Source organism: Pristiophorus japonicus, chromosome 8 (assembly GCF_044704955.1).
Source record: "Pristiophorus japonicus isolate sPriJap1 chromosome 8, sPriJap1.hap1, whole genome shotgun sequence".
Classification (NCBI taxonomy): Eukaryota; Metazoa; Chordata; class Chondrichthyes; family Pristiophoridae; genus Pristiophorus; species Pristiophorus japonicus.
In genome coordinates, this window is record NC_091984.1 from 123,729,279 (window position 1) to 123,751,235 (window position 21,957).

Consider the following 21,957-nt stretch of genomic DNA (forward strand, 5'->3'; position numbering starts at 1 on the left):
TGAAGGAGTTCAGAGTAGAGCGCTTGCTTTGGGAGTCTCGTGTCTGACATGCGAACAATGTGGCCTGCCCAGCGGAACTGATCAAGTGTGGTCAGTACTTCAATGCTGGGGATGTTGGCGCGTCTGTGCTCCTAGGGAAGATTCCTCTGTAGTTGCAGCAGTCGGACTTCCATGGCACTATTCAAAGAAGTGCTGGGGAGCTCTCTCCTGGCCAATATTTATCACTCAACCAAAATTACTGCAACATATCATCTGGTCATTTATCTCATTGCTGTTTGTGGGACCTTGCTGTGTACAAATTGGCTTCCGTGTTTCCTACATTGCAACAGTGACTACACTTCCAAAATACTTCATTGACTTTAAAGCACCTTGGGATATCTTGAGGTCATGAAAGGTGCTGTTTACAATCAGGTTCTCTCTTTAATTTTTAACACTCAATATTCAAGTTTAGATGAAATCATTAAAGATAACGTGTTTCTTGATGAAAACGGCAAAAGTATTCAAAGGGTTAATAACAGGAAATCTGTGAGATATTTTCATTGCAACACACAGGCGTTGTCCACAGCAGGGCTGGGGGGTGTAGAACTGAGGTTAAGCTTAAAATGAATGTGACCGACTGCAAACCAGCACCTTTCAGAGTGGGAGACACACAGGCATACAAACAAAACAACTCTCAGTCCAAAAGAGACCGAACCCGCTGCAGATACAAAGCAAGCTGAAGAAAGAGTGCGCGTGGCCAGGGCAGAGATCAATGAGAGCTTGAAAGGGTTGGGCTCACTCGGCGCACCAGCACGTTGTCTGATTTTCCCGGACTCCGGAACCATTGTTGAGCAGCCGCACGTTGCTCCCCGTGCGGGGATCGGTGTGACGCTGGCGGAGTGAAGGCGGGATGCACCGGTGATGGAGCTGGGGGGAGAGAGTGTGAGGGAGAGCGAGGAGCCGGCGGGAGAGGGAGAGAGCGAGGAGCCGGCGGGAGAGGGAGAGGAGCGGCCCGAGGGGGTTGTGCATCATCCCAAGGTACAGAGAGAGGCGTGGCTGGGTGGGACTGGGCTCGGGCTCTGGGCTGTGCACCACTTGCCTGCAGACCCCACCATCATGGGCAGTTCCTCGGAATCGAGGAAGACTTGCTTCCACTCCAAATATGAGTTCTTTGGTGGCTGAACAGTCCAACACGAGAGCCTCAGTCCCTGTCACAGGTGGGACAGATAGTCGTCGGGGGAAGGGGTGGGTGGGACTGATTTACCACACGCTCTTTCCGCTGCCTGCGCCTGACCTCTTCATGCTCTCGGCATTGAGGTTCCAGGTGCACTTTCTCCACTTTGGGCGGTCTTCGGTCAGGGACTCCCAGGTGTCAGTGGTGATGTCGCATTTTATCAGGGAGGCTTTGAAGGTGTCCTTGTAACGTTTCCGCTGCCCACCTTTGGCACGTTTGTCGTGAAGGAGCTCCCGCATCGAACAATTGCTTAGGAAGCCTCGTGTCTGGCATGCGGACTAAGTGGCCTGCCCAACGAAGCTGATCGAGTGTGGTCAATGCTTCGATACTGGATATGTTAGCCTGGGCAAGGACACTGATGTTGGTGCGTCTGTCCTCATAGGGGATTTGCAGGATCTTGCGGAGACATCATTGGTGATATATCTCCAGCAACTTGATGTGTCTTCTGTAAGTTGTCCATGCCTCAGATCCATACAGGAGGGCAGGAATTAGCACCACCACCACCAACCACAACCCCAGCACAACAAACAACAACAACTTGTATTTATATAGCGCCTTAAGGGGTCGCCCATTTAAAACTGAGATGAGGAGGAATTTCTTCTCTGAGGTTTGTAAATCTATGGAATTCTCTGCCCCAGAGAGCTGTGGAGGCTGGGTCATTGAATATATTTAAGGTGGAGATGGACAGAGTTTTGAGTGATAAGGGAATCAAGAGTTATGAGGAGAGGGCAGGGAAATGGGGCGGAGTCCATGATCCGATCAGCCATGATCTTATTGAATGGCGGAGCATGCTCGAGGGACCAGGTGGCCTACTCCTGCTCCTACTTCTTATATTTAAAGTACTGAAACGGCCCAAAGTGCTTCACAGGAGTATTATGAAGTAAACATTTGACACCGAGCCACGCAAGGAGAAATTGGGGCAGGTGACCAAAAGCTTGGTCAAAGAGGGAGATTTTAAGGAGTGTCTTGAAGGAGGAAAGAGAGGTGGAGCGGTTTAGGCAGGGAGTTCCAGAGCTTGGGGCCCAGACAACAGAAGGCACGGCCACCAATGGTTGAGTGATTCTAATCAGGGACACTCCAGAGGGCAGAATTAGAGGAGCGCAGATATCTCGAAGGTTGTGGGGCTGGAGGAGATTACAGAGATAGAAGGGGGAGGCCATGAAGGGATTTGAAAACAAGGATGAGAATTTTGAAATCGAGGCGTTGCTTAACCGGATGCCAATGTAGGTCAGCGAGCACATTGGTGATGGCTGAGTGGGAGTTGTTGCGAGTTAGGACAAGGGCAGATGAGTTTTGGATCACCTTTAGTTTACTTAGGGTGGAATGTGGGACGCCAGCCAGGAGTGCGTTGGAATAGTCAAGTCTAGAGGTTACAAAGACATGGATGAGAGCTTCAGCAGCAGATGAGCTAAGACAAGGGCGGAGACGGGTGATGTTATCGAGGTGGAAAAAAGCGGTCTTAGTTATGCTGCGGATATGTGGTCAAAAGCTAATTTCAGGGTCAAATGTGACGTCTCAAAACATTTCGCAGCCAATGAAGTACTTTTGAAGTGTAGTCACTTGCAATCTCGGAAACACAGCAGAAAATTTATGCACAGCAAGCTCCTACAGACAGGTTGAGGGATAAATATTGTCCAGGACACCAGGGCTAAATCCCCTGCTCTTCTTCAAATACCACCATGGGATTTTTTATGTCCACCCGAGAGGGCAGACGGGGTCTCGGCTTAACGTCTCATCCGAAGGACAGCACCTCCGACAGTGCAGCGCTTCTTCAGCCTTGCATTGGGAGAGTCCAGCCTAGATTTTGTGCTCTAGTCTCTGGAGTGGGACTTGAACCCACAACCTTCTGACTCGGAGGTGAGTGTGCTGCCACCCCGTGTAGTTGATACTAGGATAATGGAGCTTCTGCCACCCCACTGGAGGTCAGAGAGAAGCAGATATGCTCGGAAAGTGTCAGCCAGGGTTCAGTGGGTAGCACTCCCATCTCTCAGTCAGAAGGTTGTGAGACTTGAGCACCAAATCCAGGCTGTCACTGTTGTAATGTAGGAAATGCAACAGCCAATCCATCCCACAAACCACAATGTGACGATGACCAGATAATATGTTTTTTTAGCGATGTTGGTTGAGAGATAAATATTGGTTAGGACACTGGGGTGAACTCCCTTGCTTTTTGAAATTATGCCATGGGATCTTTTCATACTCCTGAGAGGGCAGACTCTGTGTACAGTCTCATCCAAAGGACGTCACCTCCAACAACGCAACACTCCCTTAGTATTGCAGCAGTGTAATCCTAGAATTTTGTGCTCAAGTCTCTGGAGTGGGGCAGTCAGTGATCCCACTCACACTAAGGCTGAAATACCCATCACCCTATCCATGTTCCAGAGAATGAACATTAATATTTTCATCTTCGCCACCAGTGTCAGCTGTGGCACTCTTGCCTCTGAGTCAGAAGGTTGTGGGTTCAAGTCGCACTCCAGGGGCTTGAGCACAAAAAGCTAGGCTGACACTCCAGTGCAGTGCTGAGGGAGCGTTGCACTGTTGGAGGTGCTGTCTTTCGGATGAGATGTTAAAACGAGGCCCCGTCTGCTCTCTCAAGTGGCCGTAAAAGATCCCATGGCACTATTTTGAAGAAGAGCAGAGGAGCTATCCCTGGTGTCCTGGCCAATATTTATCCCTCAATCAACATGACAAAAACTGATTATCTGGTCATTATCACATTGCTGTTTGTGGGAGCATGCTTGTGTGCAAATTGGCTGCTGCGTTTCCTACCATTACAACAGTAACTACACTCCAAAAGTACATCATTGACTGTAAAGCGCTTTGAGACATCCGGTGGTCGTGAAAGGCGCTCTATAAATGCAAGTCTTTTTTTTTCTTTTTCAAATCCCTCCGTGCCTCACCCATTCCTGGGTCCCTGTGTGCACTCTCGGCTTCTCTGACACTTCCCCATTTAATGTTTCCTGCTCATCAGCCGCTGTATGCCAGCTTACTGGAATGTAGCATGTGTTATATAACTCTCCTCATCTTGTGTTGCTGAATTTATATATACTCTATAACCTAATGGCCAGTTTATTTAATGCAGAAGAGTCATTGTAAAACAGTGTATGCATCCTTCATGATACATCGAATCATAGTCATACAGCATAGAAGGAGGCCATTCGGCCCATCATGCCCATGCTGACTCTTAGAAAGAACTATTCAATTAGTCCTACTCTTTTCCCATAGTCCTGCAAATGTTTCCCCATCAAGTATTTTATCCAAATCCCTTTCAAAAGTTACAATTGAATTTGTGTCCACCATCCTTTCGGACAGTGCACTGCAGATCAGATCAACTTGCTGTGTTTAAAAAAAAAAAAAATCTTCATTTCCCCTCTGGTTCTTTTGCCAATTACCTTAAATTTTTGTCCTTTTTGAAACATATATATATGCTCCCTCCTGAGCTATCTTTCAATGTAATTAGATCCTTGAAAACAATTGCTCAGATTTTACGTGGCACGACACAACCATGAAGACCATCTAGCTTACTTACTCTGCTGGCTGTAGAACGACCAGCTGAATGCGGGAAGTCCCACAAAAATCCACAATGGGCCATCAAACGGGACATGTATCTGGTCCACACTCACGGATAACACACGTCTTCACATCAGATACAGCTGTCAGTCAAAGAATCACGATCTCCGTATGTTTGATTCTTTTGACTTGTGCCAGCTGAACTGAACAACGTGTCAGAACTAAAAAAACATTGACCTCCGAGCTTCTTTCACTCGACTGCCATTCTTAATCAATTACAGAGGAAATCTGCCCCCAGTTTAAAAATAACTAATAATTGGAAGGCTAACAAAGATAATAAAACAGGTGGAACCCAGCGTCTCTGCATTTAATTAACATTAGCATATTAAAACCATCGTTTGTATCAACAGGATCCAGTCACAGACTCAGTAATGCATATGCATTTCTCTCTTCAGAATACGTGAGAGGAAACATGTCTGGGTTTCACACTGTGTGCATTCGACAGGCTGGCCATTTTCTGTGTGAATTTTGTGCTAATCCCGTGTGCTGTCACTAGTAGTATGGAATTCAAATCAATAATACAGGCACACAAGTGCTGTATCGGTGTAAGTGGCTAAGAAGTGACTTAGATCCCGCATTGAATTGAGGTCCTGCATTGTTTTGGTCACCATACATGCAGATCTTTCAAAAAGGAAACAGATTTAAGGTCATTGGCAACAGTACCAGAGGGGAGATGAGTTTTTTTTATGCAGCAAATTATGATCTAGAATGGACTGCCTGGTGGAGATGTGGACCATATACAGCAGACACCTCAAAGCGCAGGAGAAGTACCATCAGCGTTGCCTCCGCAAGATCCTGCAAATCCACTGGTAGGATAGACGCACCAACGTCAGCATTCTCGCTCAGACCAGCATCGAAACACTGACCACACTCGACCAGCTCCGTTGGAGGGGCCACATCGTCCGCATGCCCGACACGAGACTCCCTAAGCAAGCGCTCTACTCGGAACTCCTACACGGCAAGCGAGCCCCAGGTGGGCAGATGGAACGTTTCAAGGACATCCTCAAAGCCTCCTTGATAAAGTGCAACATCCCCACCGACACCTGGGAATCCCTGGCTCAAGACCGGCCAAAGTTGAGGAAGAGCATCCGGGAGGGCGCTGAGCACCTTGAGTCTCGTCGCCGATAGCATGCAGAAACCAAGAGCAGACAGCGAAAGACTCTCCACCCACCTTTTCCTTCAACCACTGTCTGCCCCACCTGTGACAGAGACTAATTCCTGCATTGGACTGTACAACCACCTGAGAACTCACTTTTAGAGTGGAAGCAAGTCTTCCTCGATTTCGAGGGACTGCCTATGATGATGATGATGATGTTGATATAGATGCCCTGGAGAAGGTCCAGACGAGAGCAACCTACATGGTACCCAACCCTGGGGTTCTTAGTTATCAGGATAGGAAATCTGAGTACTTTTGTTACAGAAGCACAGCCTTTGAAGGGATATGATTGAGATGCTTAAAATGACAACGAGGTCAGAGACTGTCCAGTTAGATAGGTTATTTGAGATGGATAAGAATGGTTGGATTGGGGACTTTGTATCAAATCTTTGTATAAAGACTTTAATTGTTTTTTTTGGGAAATATTTCTTTTCATGGAGAATTGTCACCCTCTGGAACAGATTACCAAAGAATGCAGTGAGTATGGATTCACTGTAGCCCTTCAAAAGGGAGCTGCACATTTTCCTGAGGTAAGAGTACACTTTCAGTTATATTAGGTGAGATTCCGAGGGACTGCCTATGATGATGAGGTGGAATTAGAAGGATTTCATGGGTTATTGGTCGCCTAGAGGTTTGCATGATTGCCTTACGGAGTTGGAGAGGAATTTGTAAATTTTTCCAAAATCAACCTTGGGTTTTTCTGCTTTAAAAAAAATGTCCCTGTCCCAGGAGATTGTGTGACTCGAAGGTGGATCCATGGTGTATGTAGCTGCATCATGTCTGGTTGGGGTGTGGTTGATGTATCTGATCTTTGTCCTTTGTCCTTTGTCCTTTTTGTATATATATGCTTCTATAATTTTTATTCATGTTTTTATTTTCAGTATACAGAGATGATGGCTTTAGATGTTGGAGAGAGTGCACAAGTATATACTGCATTTCTGGTATTCCTTGACCTTCTGGAAGGTAAGATCATGAATCTAGAATATTCTTGTGACTTTTTCAAGGTAATTTGCTGTCACTGACTGGCTCTCCCAGACTCACTGAACATTGCTGACCTCTGGCAAGCCAATCTTTTACACGAGTATAGGTAGTGAGTATCGGAGGACCATTCGACAGTAAGGGGCATGAGAGGAAAGTTTAGAGCAGCACTGACCATAGGGGTAACGATAAAATAGAGGCGAGAAAGATTGCGATGGAAAGAAAGAAAGACTAGCATTTATATAGCGCCTTTCACGACCACTGGACATCTCAAAGAACTTTACAGCCAATGAAGTACTTTTGGAGCGTAGTCACTGTTGTAATGTAGGAAACGCAGCAGCCAATTTGCGCACAGCAAACTCCCAAAAACAGCAATGTGATAATGACCAGATAATCTGTTTTTGTTATGTTGATTGAAGGATAAATATTGGCCAGGACACCAAGGATAATTCCCCTGCCCTTCTTCGAAATAGTGTCATGGGATCTTTTACATCCACCTGAGAGGGTCGACGGGGCCTTGGTATAATGTCTCATCTGAAAGACGGCACCTCTGACAGTGCAGCACTCCCTCACTGGAGTGTCAGCGTAGATTTATGTGCTCCAGTCTCTGGAGCGGAACTTGAACCCACATCCTTCTGACTCAGAGACGAGTGTGCTACCCACTGAGCCACAGCTGACACTCAGGAAAGGAAGAGGTTGGAGGCTGGAGTTGAGGGACCAAGGTCTATTGGCCAACAAGCTTTTTATTGTATCCAGTCCAGGAATGTAAAAGTGGGGTTAATAAGAATTTCCCGGGTTTTCTAAAGTGCAGGGTGAAACCTCCTCTACTCTTGCTCGCAACAATGCATTGTATCCTTACCTTCAGAAGGCCATCCTCAACTGCACCTGTAATTTTTATTTCCCTTTCTCACACCAGCTGTTAGGCTTTTCTGAGTGAGGTTGTTAATTACTACCACATTATGCACAGTTCTGTGCTGTTGCCATGTTGGCATTGGAAACAGGATTGATACGGCCCACTCTCACTTCAGTGGGAGCCTTGCATCTGACCGACAGGAACCTATGCCTCATTGGTTTGTCCTGGATTTGAACTCCTGGTGATAAGACCTTATTCTGACCCATCGTGCCATCCAGTTATTTTTTGGCGAACGGCGCAGAAATTCAACAGATCAACAATAAAGCACATTCACATAGTGTCTTTAACGAAAAAAACCATCCCGACGTGCCTCACAGAAGCGTAATCAGACACAATGGATGCCGAGCCAACATCCTGGGGGTCACCAGTGACCAGAAACTTAACTGGACCAGCCACAAAAATACTGTGGCAACAAGAGCAGGTCAGAGGCTGGGTATTCTGCGGCGAATGTCTCAACTCCTGTCTCTCCATGCCTTTCCACCATCTACAAGGCCTTTCATGACCACAGGGTGTCTCAAAGCACTTCACGACCAATGAAGTACTTTTTGAAGAGTGTGATGGAGCACTCTCTATTTGCCTGAATGAGTGCAGCTCCAACAACACTCAAGAAGCTTGATACCATCCAGGACAAAGCAGCCTGCTTGATCTGCACCCCAAACACCACCTTAAATATTCACCCCCTCGACCACTGGCGCACCATGGCTGCAGTGTGTACCGTCTACAAGATGCACTGCAGCAACTCGCCAAGGCTTCTTCGGCAGCACCTCCCAAACCCATGACTTCTACCACCTAGAAGGACAAGGGCAGCAGATGCATGGGAACACCATCACCTCCAAGATCCCCTCCAAGTCACACACCACCCTTACTTGGAAAAATATTGCCGTTCCTTCACCATCACTGAGTTAAAATCCTGCAACTCCCTCCCTAACAGCTCTGGGAGTTCCTTCACCACAAGGACTGCAGCAGTTCAAGAAGGAGGCTTACCACCACCTTCTCAAGGGCAACTAGGGATGGGTAATTAATGCTGGCCTTGCCAGCGACGTTGACATCCCATGAGCTAATAACAAAAAGAGGGGTGACCAAAAGTTTGGTAAAAGAGGTGGATTTAAGAATGGTCTTGAAGGAAGAGCGTGAATGGAGATGCGGAGAGCTTTAGGGAGGGAATTCGAGTGTGAGGTCGAGATGGCTGAATGTGCAAGTGCCAACGGTGGGGAAAAGGGTGGTGGATCATATTTGAAAATCCATAATGTTTAGTGATTTTTGTGCTATGAGGCATGTAAAAAAAAAAATTCTGTAAATTTGTTCATAGTTAACAAACCAGATTTGGTTAGGGAACTGTAGACATGGGCTCCTGTGTGACTTTCTTCTCTCTTCTACAAATTCTAGCTAAGTCCCTGTGATTTAAAACAAGATAGTTTTTGTACTTCACAAGGTACTTTTTCCGGTAGCACTTTTTCAAACCCACAGATTTGACTATATGGCTGCTATCCATATGCTTTGCTTTACAATCTGGAGACAGACAAAAAGCAAAAGTACTGCAGATGCTGTAAACCTGAAACCCTTAATCAGAACTGGAAGATATTACTGATGATCAACATTTACAAAGAAGCAAAACAAAAGGAAGTGGGAGGGAACATAGATACATACACACAAAAGAAGAAATAGAATGACCTGTAAAGTGCATGACTGGAAAACAGGTAATGATTAAATGACAGACATGATATTGGCATGAAATACTAGGAGGCATAATGGGAGAAATTAAAGGCATTTAGGAGATGGAGGTGTGAATAACTCAGAACGTGGGGCTTCTGGTAATGGAAGAGTGAAAAACTGGCAAAGTGGAGAAAGCTTCAGCGGCCCATGATCTTGGGAGAAGGAAAAAAACAAGCAGGCCGACACCAAAGAAAGAAAGACTTGCATTTATATAGTGCCTTTCATGACCACAGGATGTCTCTAAGCACTTTACGACCAATGAAGTACATTTTGAAGTGTAGTCAATGTTGTTATAGAAACATGGCAACCCGTTTGCCTGCAACAAGGTCACACAAACAGCAATGTGATAATGACCAGACAATGTCATTATTGCAAAGGTGATGGAGTATAAAAGCAGCTATATAAGATATTGATGAGGCCACTCCTGGAATACTGCGTGTAGTTTTGGTTTCCATATGTAAGAAAGGATATACTTGCTTTGGAGGCAGTCAGAGAAGATTCACTAGGTTGATTCCGGGGATGAGGGGGTTGACTTATGAGGAAAGGTTGGGCCTCTACTCATTGGAGTTCAGAAGAATGAGAGATGATCTTATCGAAACTTATAAGGTTATGAGGGGGCTTGACAAGGTGGATGCAGAGAGGATGTTTCCACTGATCGGGGAGACTAGAACTAGAGGGCATGATCTTAGAATAAGGGGCCGCCCATTTAAAACAGAGATGAGGAGAAATTTCTTCTCTGAGGGTTGTAAATTTGTGGAATTCGCTGCCTCAGAGAGCTGTGGAAGCTGGGAAATTGAATACATTTAAGACAGAAATAGACAGTTTCTTAAACGATAAGAGAATAAGGAGTTATGGGGAGCGGGCGGAGATGGGAGCTGAGTCCACGATCAGATCAGCCATGATATTATTGAATGGTGGAGCAGGCGCGAGGGGCCGTATGGCCTACTCCTGCCCCTATTTCTTATGTTCTTATATAATCTGTTTTAGTGATGTTGATTTGAGAGATAAATATTGGCCAGGCCACTGGGGAGAACTCCCCTGCTTTTCTTTGAAATAGTGCCATGGGATCTTTTACCTCCACCTGAGAGGGCAGATAGGCCTCGTTTTAACATCTCGTCCAAAAGATGACACCTCCGACAGTGCAGCACTCCTTCAGTACCTAGATTTTTGTGCTCAAGTCTCTGGAGTGGGATTTTAACCCACAACCTTCTGATTCCGAGGCGAAAGTGATACCAACTGAGCCACGGCTGACACCAAGAGTGCAGATCAGCATTGTGTTCCAATGGAGGAAGGATCCTTACCCCAAACACCAGCCCGTCCTGCCATTTCCCCTTCCATTTTGGATACACTAACGCATCCAGCCTGCTGAAGAGAAAGTGGGAGCTATTGATAAGGCCTGAAGTTATTCGTCAATATTAAAATGGAAAGACAAGGCGCAGTTCCTTGAGCTTGCTTGACCTTCATTGGAATAGTGTAGAAAGCCAAATTCAGAGAGGTCATAGTGGGACTGAGACGGGGAATTGAAGTGGCTCAGTGTTATTCAGTTCAATGCATGGAAAATTGTGCATTCCTAATATATCATCTTGTTGCATGTCGCTATGCACCTGGAATGTTAAATTGTAACTATTGAGATTATTTCACACCTCGTCTACCAAAGGCGCTTTAAAGTAACAGTACCGTCAAGAGGTGCACACAGTAAAAGAGCTATGTAATGTTGTAACTTCAAATTAATGCACGTCTGTATTTTATAAAAATCAGCTCTTCGTGATAGTTTATACATTCTATGGGTGGAGTATTCATTGTTCTAGCTGTCACTGTATAAGAACATAAGAAATAGGAGCAGGAGTAGGCCACCTGGCCCCGCCATTCAATAAGATCATGGCTGATCTAATCTTGGCCTCAACTCCACTTCCCTACTCGCTCTCCATATCCCTTGACGCCCTTATCATTCAAAAATATATCTCTCTCCTCCTTAAATATATTCAATGACCCAGCCTGCACAGCTCTCTGGGGTAGAGAATTCCAAAGATTCACGACCCGCTGAGAGAAGAAATTCCTCCTCATTTCTGTTTTAAATGGGCGACCTCTTATTCTGAAACTATGCGCCCTAGTTCTAGATTCCCCCACGAGGGAAAATATCCTCTCTGCATCTACCCTGTCAAGCCCCCTCAGAATCTTATATGTTTCAATAAGATTCTTCTAAACTCCAATGATTATAGGCCCAAGTTGCTCAACCCTTCTTAATAAGACAACCCTTTCATCTCAGGAATCAACTCATGAACCTTCTCTGAACTGCCTCCAATACAACTATATCCCTCCTTAAATAAGGAGACCAAAACTGGACGCCGTACTCCAGGTGTGGTCTCACCAATGGCCTGTACAATTGAAGCAGGACTTCCCAACTTTGATACTCCATCCCCCTTGCAATAAAGGCTAACATTCCACTTGCTTGACGAATTACTTGCTGTATCTGTTATATATGTAAATCTGTATATACCTTGTGTTGCCACCAGAGGGCTCATCCCCTATAGTCCAAAGGGATCCCACAATCCCTGGGAAGCACCTGTACTTAAGGAGGCCTCACAGGCTGGAGAGGCACTCTGGAGACCTGCAATAAAAGACTAAGGTCACACTTTACTTTGAGCTCACAGTATCCAGTCAGACTCTTTATTCATACACAATAATTGGCGCCGAGATACAGATGACGAACCCAACGATGCAGAGAACAGTGGGCATCCTGGAGAAATTGTCGGAGGGAGGTGATTGGAAAACCTTCGTGGAGCGACTCGACCAATATTTCGTGGCCAACGAGCTGGAAGGAGAAGTGAAGACTGCCAAATGAAGGGTGATTCTCCTCACCGTCTGCGGGGCCTCATGAAAAGTCTGCTTGATCCAGCGAAACCCAAAGAGAAATCGTACGATGATTTGTGCACACTGGTCCAGGAGCATCTGAACCCGAAGGAAAGCGTTCTGATGACGAGGTACCGGTTCTACACCGACAAAAGGTCTGAAGGCAGGAAGTGGCGAGCTATGTCGCCGAGCTGAGACGCCTTGCAGGACATTGCAGATTTGGAGCACATGCTCAGAGACTTCTTCGTACTTGACATTGTCCATGAAGTGATACTTCGCAAACTTTTGATTGTAGAGACCCCAACTATGAGTAAAGCCATAGCGATAGCCCAGATGTTCATTGCCACCAGTGACAATACTAAGCAAATCTCTCAGCTCACAAGTGCTGCTACAAGTACTGTGAACAAAGTGATGCTGTTTTCAAATCGCAACGTACAAGGCAGGCCCCACGTGTCTGCAGCTGCACGTCCGCAGATGTCTCCGAGTCCACCATCAAGGGTGATGAATGCAAGACCATTAATACCTTGTCGGCGCTGCGGGGGTGATCATCGTTTCCATTCATTCCGCTTTAAAGGGTGCGTTTGCAAGGACTGTGGAACAATGGGACACCTCCAACGTATGTGCAGGTGAGCTGCAAACCCTGCTAATCCTGCAAACCACCATGTTGCAGAGGAGGACAGATCCACGGCGGATCACGACGAACCAGAGCCTCAGACTGAGGAGGCAGAGGTATATGGGGTGCATACATTTACCACAAAGTGTCCGCCGATTTTGCTGAAGGTTGAATTAAATGGACTCCCGGTGTCAATGGAGCTGGACACAGGCGCGAGCCAGTCCATTATGAGCAAAAAGACTTTCGATAAATTGTGGTGTAGCAAGGCCTCAAGGCCAATCCTGACTCTCATTCGCACAAAACTAAGCATTTACACAAAGGAACTGATTCCTGTAATCGGCAGTGCTACTGTAAAGGTCTCCTACGATGGAGCGGTGCACAAGCTGCCAGTCTGGGTGGTACCAGACGATGGTCCCACGCTGCTCGGCAGGAGATAGCTGGGAAAGATACGCTGGAACTGGGACGACGTCCGAGCGCTCTCTTACACTGAAGGCACTTCGTGTGCCCAGGTCTTAAACAAGTTTCCCTCGCTGTTCGAACCAGGCATCGGGAAGTTCCAAGGAGCAAAAGTGCAGATCCACCTAATTCCGGGGGCGCGACCCATCCATCACAAGGCGAGAGCAGTACCGTACATGATGAGAGAGAGGGTGGAGATCGAGCTGGACCGGCTGCAACGAGAGGGCATCATTTCTCGGATTGTATCCAACGAGTGGGCCAGTCTGATTGTTCCAGTCCTCAAGGGAGTGATTACAAAGTGACTATCAATCGTTTCTCCCTGCAGGATCAATACCCACTACCAAAGGTTGACGACCTTTTTGCGACGCTGGCGGGAGGAAAGATGTTCACGAAGCTGGACTTGACCTCGGCCTACATGATGCAGGACCTGGAAGAATCATCGAAGGGCCTCACCTGCATCAGCACGCACAAAGGTCTCTTCATTTACAACAGATGCCCATTTGGGATTCGATCAGCCGCGGCGTTATTCCAGAAAAACAGGGAAAGCTTACTGAAGTCGGTCCCGTGCACGATGGTCTTCCAGGACGACATCTTGGTTACAGGTTGTGACACAGTCGAGCATCTGCAAAACCTGGAGGAGGTTCTTAGTCGACTCAACCGCGTGGGGCTCAGGTTAAAACGCTCGAAGTGCGCTTTCCTGGTGCCTGAAGTGGAGTTCCTGGGGAGAAGAATCGCGGCGGATGGCATCAGGCCTACTGATTCGAAGATGGAGGCAATCGAGAACGCACCAAGGCCACAGAACGTGACGGAGCTGCGGTCGTTTCTAGGACTCCTGAACTACTTTGGTAACTTTTTACCGGGTCTCAGCACACTGTTAGAACCACTGCACGCCTTACTGCGTAAAGGAGATGAATGGGTATGGGGCAAAAGCCAAGAAAATGCCTTTGTAAAAGCTAGAAAATTGTTCTGCTCAAACAAATTGCTTGTGTTGTATGATCCATGTAAGCGTTTGGTATTGGCATGTGATGCGTCGTCGTACGGGGTCGGGTGTGTATTGTAACAAGCTAATGAATCTGGGAAACTGCAACTGGTTGCTTATGCATCCAGAAGTCTGTCGAAGGCTGAGAGAGCCTACAGCATGATTGAAAAAGAAGCGTTAGCGTGTGTTGATGGGGTGAAGAAAATGCATCAATATCTGTTTGGGCTCAAATTTGAATTGGAAACTGACCATAAGCCACTGATATCCCTTTTTTCTGAAAGTAAGGGGATGAATACGAATGCATCGGCCTGCATCCAGAGATGGGTGTACACGTTGTCCGCATACAACTACGCCATCCGCTACAGGCCAGGCACAGAAAACTGTGCCGATGCTCTCAGTAGGCTGCCATTGCCCACCACGGGGGTGGAAATGGCACAGCCCGCAGATTTAGTCATGGTAATGGAAGTATTCGAGAGTGAGTGTTAGATCTCTTAATTTTCATGAAATGCGAACTCCGGTTGTAGTTTTAACATAACTTTTATTCTGGCAGCAGCAACAAGCTTCTGGCTGATTGCCAGTTCCTTTGTCTTTCTGAGAACACATGGCCAAAATGGCTGTTCTTATATCTGATCAATTTACAGAAAAGAACGTGCCTTCTTTGACCTTATTGACTCAATTGATATTCTGTTAACCTTTAATTGGCTCGGAGCCAAAGATCCTAAAATGTCAAGTTGATTGATGACTTAATGCAATGTGCTGAGTTGCACGTAGAAGCTCTAACTGGGGGGTCAGAGAATTCTCACAGCCTGTTTGAATTCTCCATCAATCCCCCTTTGATTCTTTCACAAACTGAATGGGTATCACTGGTTAAACATTCTACAAAATAATTTCATAGTTTCCTTCTCAAATTTGTTGATGTGTTTCGCCACATGTCCGGACTAGCAGCTTCCACACAAATTTACACCAACCCGAATTCCATCGTGGCCACAATGGAAATCTGGTTTTAGTAGGTTAATTAACCTTATTCCAATTTAATCCAAATCAGTATCTTAATTCAACCAGTAAACAACCTTCCCTTAAGCATAACATAACCCTGTGCCACGTACAGACGGTCTGCTGGGACCTGCAAGGTGTCTCACCTGGGGGACAGGAGCTGCAGCTGCCTGGTCGCAACAACATTTAATCAACATAAAAAAACAATATAAAAGTAAAATAATTATAACGAATAGAATTAAACCTTCCACCAATGAAGTTCCTATTGAACCTAGCCATTCAGTGGCTCCGCTCCACAAAGTGAATGATGGGGGTTGCTTAAGTTTTTCTACCTCCTTTTGGATATGCTCCGCTAAGTGGGTAATTTCTTCGGAGCTATCTGGGATATACGTGCGACACTCAGTTCCGAGTAGGGCGCAAGTACCTCCCTTTTCAGCCAGAATGTAGTCAAGGGCCAGTCTCTTCTGTCGGGCTACTGTGCGGATTGCTACCATTTCTGCATTGATTTTAACTAGGGCCTCTGAGGTATCATTGGCTACCTGTTCCACAACAGATGCCATGTTAATGGATTCCCTTGCCAGTCTGGCGGTCCCATACCTGGGGATCAGAATGGCAAAGAACCTCTCTGTTTCTGTGATAGCTCTCTTAGGACGGGTGTAGATGTTCCGACGGGGACTTTATATGATACATATATGGCACAATGTAGGCTAAATAGCAGGATCCCGTCCAATTCTGGGGCAACCAAGGGTAGGCCTTGTGGCCACACACCCAATAGGTGCCATTATAGGCAATGAATATTAGCTGTTTCTTTGTCAGCTACACTCTGGGGCCTGTCCAGGCTTTTCCATCTGTTTTATTCAGAATCCCCGTTACGTTAAGAATCCCACATCAGCCCAGTTTGGACGTTTCCGTGGCTTGATTATATTATAATTCCGGGAGCAGTTACTATACCTCATATTTTGGCATCCTTTGATGTTTCTAATCAGACAGACCGATTCTCCCGGTCTTCCTATTCCCGTTGTATTAGTGATAACAAAAAATGGGGGCCGTTTGGAATTATTGTGGCACGGTTGGTACCCTCCTTCAAAGGTAGTCAGATTATAATCTGCTGACTTCCATTTTCGTGCCCAGTTTTCCGTATCCTGAAACGCATTGCCTGTTTTGTTTTGATTAATTATCCACTCGGCCATTTCCGAGATATTCAAGGGAACTGGCCTCAAGGGAATCCCTCCCTTTGAGTGAACAGGAATATGTGCACATACCCAACAACTAGAAATGTTAACTTGTTTGGCATAAATGTATGACATATATAAAAAGGTATTTACATGTAATTCCCTTGGGACGCTACTATTTCCCTTTGGCGCAGAGGGTCGGCTAGTAAGAAGTAGGCATATGCCTAGAATACCTACAGTCAGTAATACAGTAAATTTATATATTTTGGCAAAAAGTAATTGTCCTTATTAGATTTCAGCTTCAGTTATGGGTGCTTGTTTAACGTGTGAGGTGTGGATCCAGGCTTTCTTTCCTTGGACTTTAACAGCTGCCTGGGTGGTCAATAACACTTGGTAAGGTCCCTCCCACTTGGCACCCAAAGGTTCTTTATGCAACTTTTTCACATACACCCAGACTCCCGGGGTTATGTCGTGTTCTCCTTCTGGTGGATTACCCCAAGCTGCCGATACCTGTCGGGAAACAGAACTAATAGCATTGGCTTGGTTCTGACAGCATGATAACAAAATGTCACTCATTAAGTGAACATCAGCTTTCCGTAAATCAATAGTTCCTGGCAGCGACATGGGTCTTCCTGTTATTTCAAATGGGTTTAGACCTGTAGTTCTGTTTGGGGTTGCCCTAATGCTACATAGCACTATTGGTGGTGCCTGGGGCCATGGTGTTCCTTCTTGATGATATTTGGCAAGCCGTTGTTTGAGTTCGATTCATTCGCTCTGCTTGTCCTGATGATTGTGGATGATAAGGACAGTGTAAATCCCATGTAATGTTCAGTAACCTACAGACTTCTTGGCAGACAGCACCTGTGAAATGTGTTCCCTGATCTGAGTCAATGCTACTCAGGAGTCCCCATCGGGGAATGTACTCCTTACACAAGACCTTTGCAGTGTGATTGGCTGTGGCTCTTTTAGTTGGGACAGCTTCTACCCATCTAGAGAATCTGTCGACCATGACAAGAATGTTAGTGTATCCTTGGCATGAAGGAAGAGATATATAATCAACCTGCAGATGCTGGTATGGTCCGACAGGGGCAGGGGGCCTCAGTTGGGGCATTACCGTGATGGGTCCAGAATTATTTTTCTGACAGACCACACAGCGGTCTGCTACCAGCTGGGCATGTTTTTTAAATCCCTGACCCCACCAGCTTTTCTGGAACCGTGCCGTCATCTGTTGTGAGGCCAAGTGTCCCCACGAGTGGATCTGTTGGGCTAAAAAAGGCATAAGTGCTTGTGGTGCGACTGGCTTGTCGGTAACTCTTTGTCTCCAGACACCATCTTCGCAAGGCTTAATTCCTGCCTCACTCCATGTCCATTTTTCCTCTCGGGAGCATTTGCCTTGCATTATTTGAAGGTCTTATGTCAGAGTCCTGAGTGCTTTCAATCTGCACATCTGTGTTGGTTCTTCTGGGGGAGTGACCTGTGAGGCGGCATCTTTAGCTGCCTGGTCGGCATTTCCCTGTGCTTCCGTTGTATTTTCCTTGGTATGGGCCTTACACTTCAGGATGGAACTTCCTGAGGTAATTATATGGCCTCTAATAAGTCTCGGACTTCTTTTCCATTTCGGTACCAGCAGCAGTGAGGAATCCTCTTTTCCGCCATAACAGACCAAAGTCGTGAGCGACTCCAAAAGCATAACGCGAATCTGTGCAGACATTAGCTGTCTGTCCTTCTGCTATTCGACATGCTTCTGACAGGGCCCGTAACTCAGCCTGTTGTGCTGACGTTCCTGAGGGTAAACATTCTTTTGCCACTACCTCACATAAGGTTGTAACTGCCCATCCTGCTTTTCTGGTACCATTGTCAACAAAGGAGGAACCACCTGTAAACAGGACGACGTCTGGGTTGTGTAGAGGCTCCTCTGCTGCTAAGACTGCTTCTTCTGTTTCTTTTAAAATCTCCACGCAATCATGCTCCTCACATTCTCCCCCCTCTTGCTCCCTCGATTCTGACATCGGGCGCATAGTTGCGGGATTAACCGGGCTGGCCCGGACGATATGGAGATTAGGAGCTTTCAAAACTGCTGTCTAGCGGATCCATCTAGCTGCCGTCACCTGAGACATTCTATTCATAGACAGCAAAGTGTGTACGGTGTGGGGACACTTGACAATCAGCTTTTGGTCGAGGACTAGACCCGCAGTGATCATTACCGCTCGACATGTAGCTTCCATGGCCCTTAGCGAACTTCCCCATCCGAGGGCTACCGCATCCAGTTTTGCCGAATAACAGCCAATAGGTCTTTGCCGATCCCCATGTTCTTGTGTCAGCAGAGCTGTTATGTATCCTTCTTTCTCATGGACAAACAGGGTAAATGGCTTACCACTGTCGGGGATTCCCAGAGCCGGTGCCGAACACAAAGCCTTTTTCAAACTCAGGAAGGCCTCTTGCTGTTCCTTAGTGAGGGTGATGGCTTCTTTAGAGGCACGTTTCCTCTTTAAAATATCATTCAATGGCTGAGCAAGCTGTGTGAAGGAGTCAATCCAATTTCTGTTAAAGTTACACAATCCCAAAAAAGACCTTAGTTCCTGAATAGTGGTAGGTTTTTTAGCAGCTCGAATGGCTGCAGTTCTATCCTGGGTAAGTTCTCTCTTTCCTTGTGAAATCTTTTGTTCCAGGTATTCAACCTCTTCTTGGGATATTTGTGTTTTGTCGATGCTGGCTTTATGTCCTTTCAGCCAAAGGTGGTCCAGCAAAGCTCGTAAATCTTGTTCATGCTGTTCTTCCGTGTTTGAAGCTAGCAGGATATCGTCTACATATTGGATGACTGTGGAGGTAATTCCCGCAAATGGCTTTGTAAAGCCATGTGGAATACCGTAGGGCTGTTGTGGAAACCCTGCGGTAACCGGGTCCAAGTATACTGTTGTCCTTGGACCGTGAAAGCAAACCACTGTCGAACCTCCGGTGCCAGAGGCACCGACCAAAATCCGTCGGCCATATCTATAACCGAGAAATATTTATGTTCCGGTTTGTGGGCATTAAAAATGGTGGAGGGATCTGCGACCAAAGGAGCTTTTTAATCAATACACTGGTTAGCTTTCCTATAATCGACAGTCAAACGCCAAGTCTCATTAGATTTCTGTACCGGCCACACGGGGCTATTGGAGGAGCTATGCGTTTTAATAAGCACCCCTTGTTTCTCCAATTGCTGAATAAACGGTAAGATTCCCGCGATGGCAGTTGGACTGATGGGATACTGTTTTGTGCATGGATCTTAGTCCTGATAAATGATGCAGGCTCCATCTGGAGTAGGCCACAATCATTCTTATCTTTAGCGCATATCGGGTGTTCCTTCAATTCTTCTTTCTTCAAAGTTCCAATTGACCATGTCACCCGACCATCCTCGAAATGCAACGATGAATCTACTTGGATTAGAATGTCCATTCCCAAAAGGGGTTGATCTACTGGGCCTATTCAGACTGGCGTGGTTAGTTCATGTGGACCCAGCCCTATAAGTACCAGTGTTGTCCTTTTAATTTCCATTTTATGGCCCCCAACTCCATAGGCTGTACGTGCCCTACCATCCAACGGCATAGAGTCTCCATATTGTAGGGGTAAGCATGTTAATTCCACCCCTGTGTCTAAAAGACAGTCTTACATCCTTATCGCCCACCCTCACAGTTATATATAGCCCTTCTCCCTTCTGTTGTATTAGTGCGAGGAGTGGGGCCAGGGCGGGCTCTAATCGTTTTTTGCTATCCCAAGTATCTCCTTCTGTTGTTGTATTATCAGTCGCTTAATTGTTTCTATGAGGTTATTATCTTGTGACAAACCTGGTTTGTTAGCTGAATTGTATCCCTGGCTGCGTCTTCTTCCCCGGCCGCGACCTTGCTGTTTTGCCCTGCACGTCTTGGCCCAGTGACTTTCTTTTCCACAATAATGACATTTTCCAGGTAATATTCCTAATAACTATTTATTGGAATCCTGGGATTTCCATTCCACAGCCTGCAGGTCTCGGACTTTAGCTCCCATATCCCGATCTAATTGGTTACATCGATCCACCAATGCTGCAAAGGTAGTTCCTCTACCTTCCCAGTCCGGTAACACTACCTTAAGCATTTTGGACGGTTCTGGCTTTAGACCTGCCACGAAAGCTGCTTTCAGGGGTCCAAACACTTATTCATCCATTTCCTCAACCGTATTATCCATACCCGAATGTTCTAGCCACGTGCATCTAAACCGCTCGTCATACTCCAGGATCTCCTCTGTTCCTTTCTGTTGGCAGGCTGCAATTTTTCCCCAGTCTGTTTTAGCTGGACTGAAGGCTTGCAGCCAGTGTTTAATCGCCTCCCATCCTGCGTCTAATTCTTGCTCATCCTGCCCCAAAGCTTCTTCTACCTTGTCGTGCAATTTTCTTCCCTGTGTTTTTGGCACCATTATGGTCAAAATTTGCACTCCGTCCCAGGGATGAAGTTGATATATATTTCTTAAGCGGTCCAATTGGTCCCATGTTTTCACTCCCCCTTTCTTTGGATTGGGCAACTCCTTGGACCATTTATCAATTTTCTCTGGGTCTGCCGGATCATGAACTAAATATTTTGCATCCACCCTTTTCTTCATTGTTTTGGTTCCGTCCTCATCCGCAGTCTCTTCTGATTTGACTAAAACTCGTCTTTTTTTAAAAAGGGGCAAAGCACACCCCCAATTCTTCATTCTCCAACCCTGTATCGTCGGAGGATTCAGAATCCATATCTATTCCTTGGTCGTGTCTTTGGGTTTGCGCTTTTAATTTATCCCAACATGGGTACCCTGGGAATCGACCGATACATTTTCCTTTTCTTATTACTGTCTCTTGACCTAATGATTTTTTTCATTCTTTAGTTTCACCTTTAAGATCTTTAACTTCCGCTTCCGTCTTTTCAAGTTCAAGTTTTTTCTGTCGCCGCTGTGCACAATCAGCTTGCAATTGGTCCTTTGTACTGGTCAGGTCCCTATCGTGTTGGGAACGCGTTAGAATTTCATTCTGCTGTCGGATCTGTCTCATAATGGCTAGGGACCTTTGGATTCGCTCTTTATTTTTCATATGGGTCGTTTTTCCCCAGACCCTTTTGATCTCGTCCAAGGACCATTGTCCTTTGGAGGTACCGTATTTTTGTTCGATTTTAATACAGGTTTTAGATAAGTTGAATTGTTGCTCTATGTATTCTTTCAACTGTTCGAGGATTTCATCTATCGAAACCTCAGGTGGTGCCTGCCCACCTTTAACAGTTGAAGGCAATTCTTTGCTCTTATCTCCTGCTGCCATAATACTGATTTCTTTACTGGGGTCTCGAGTCGTAGGCTTTCCAGCCGATCAGTTG

General features: G+C 46.1%; 1 protein-coding gene across 1 annotated transcript in view; it reads left to right on the plus strand.

Annotated features, from left to right (window-relative positions):
* The first annotated feature begins 602 nt into the window (after positions 1-602).
* Positions 603-21,957, plus strand: part of tsen15 (TSEN15 tRNA splicing endonuclease subunit) — an 83,838-nt gene continuing 62,483 nt past the window's right edge. Inside the window, exons 1-3 of the mRNA XM_070886215.1 lie at positions 603-1,017; positions 6,380-6,469; positions 6,821-6,902. Of these exons, the coding sequence (XP_070742316.1) occupies positions 901-1,017; positions 6,380-6,469; positions 6,821-6,902 (289 nt within the window). The 5' untranslated portion in view covers positions 603-900. The remainder of the gene's footprint in view (positions 1,018-6,379; positions 6,470-6,820; positions 6,903-21,957) is intronic.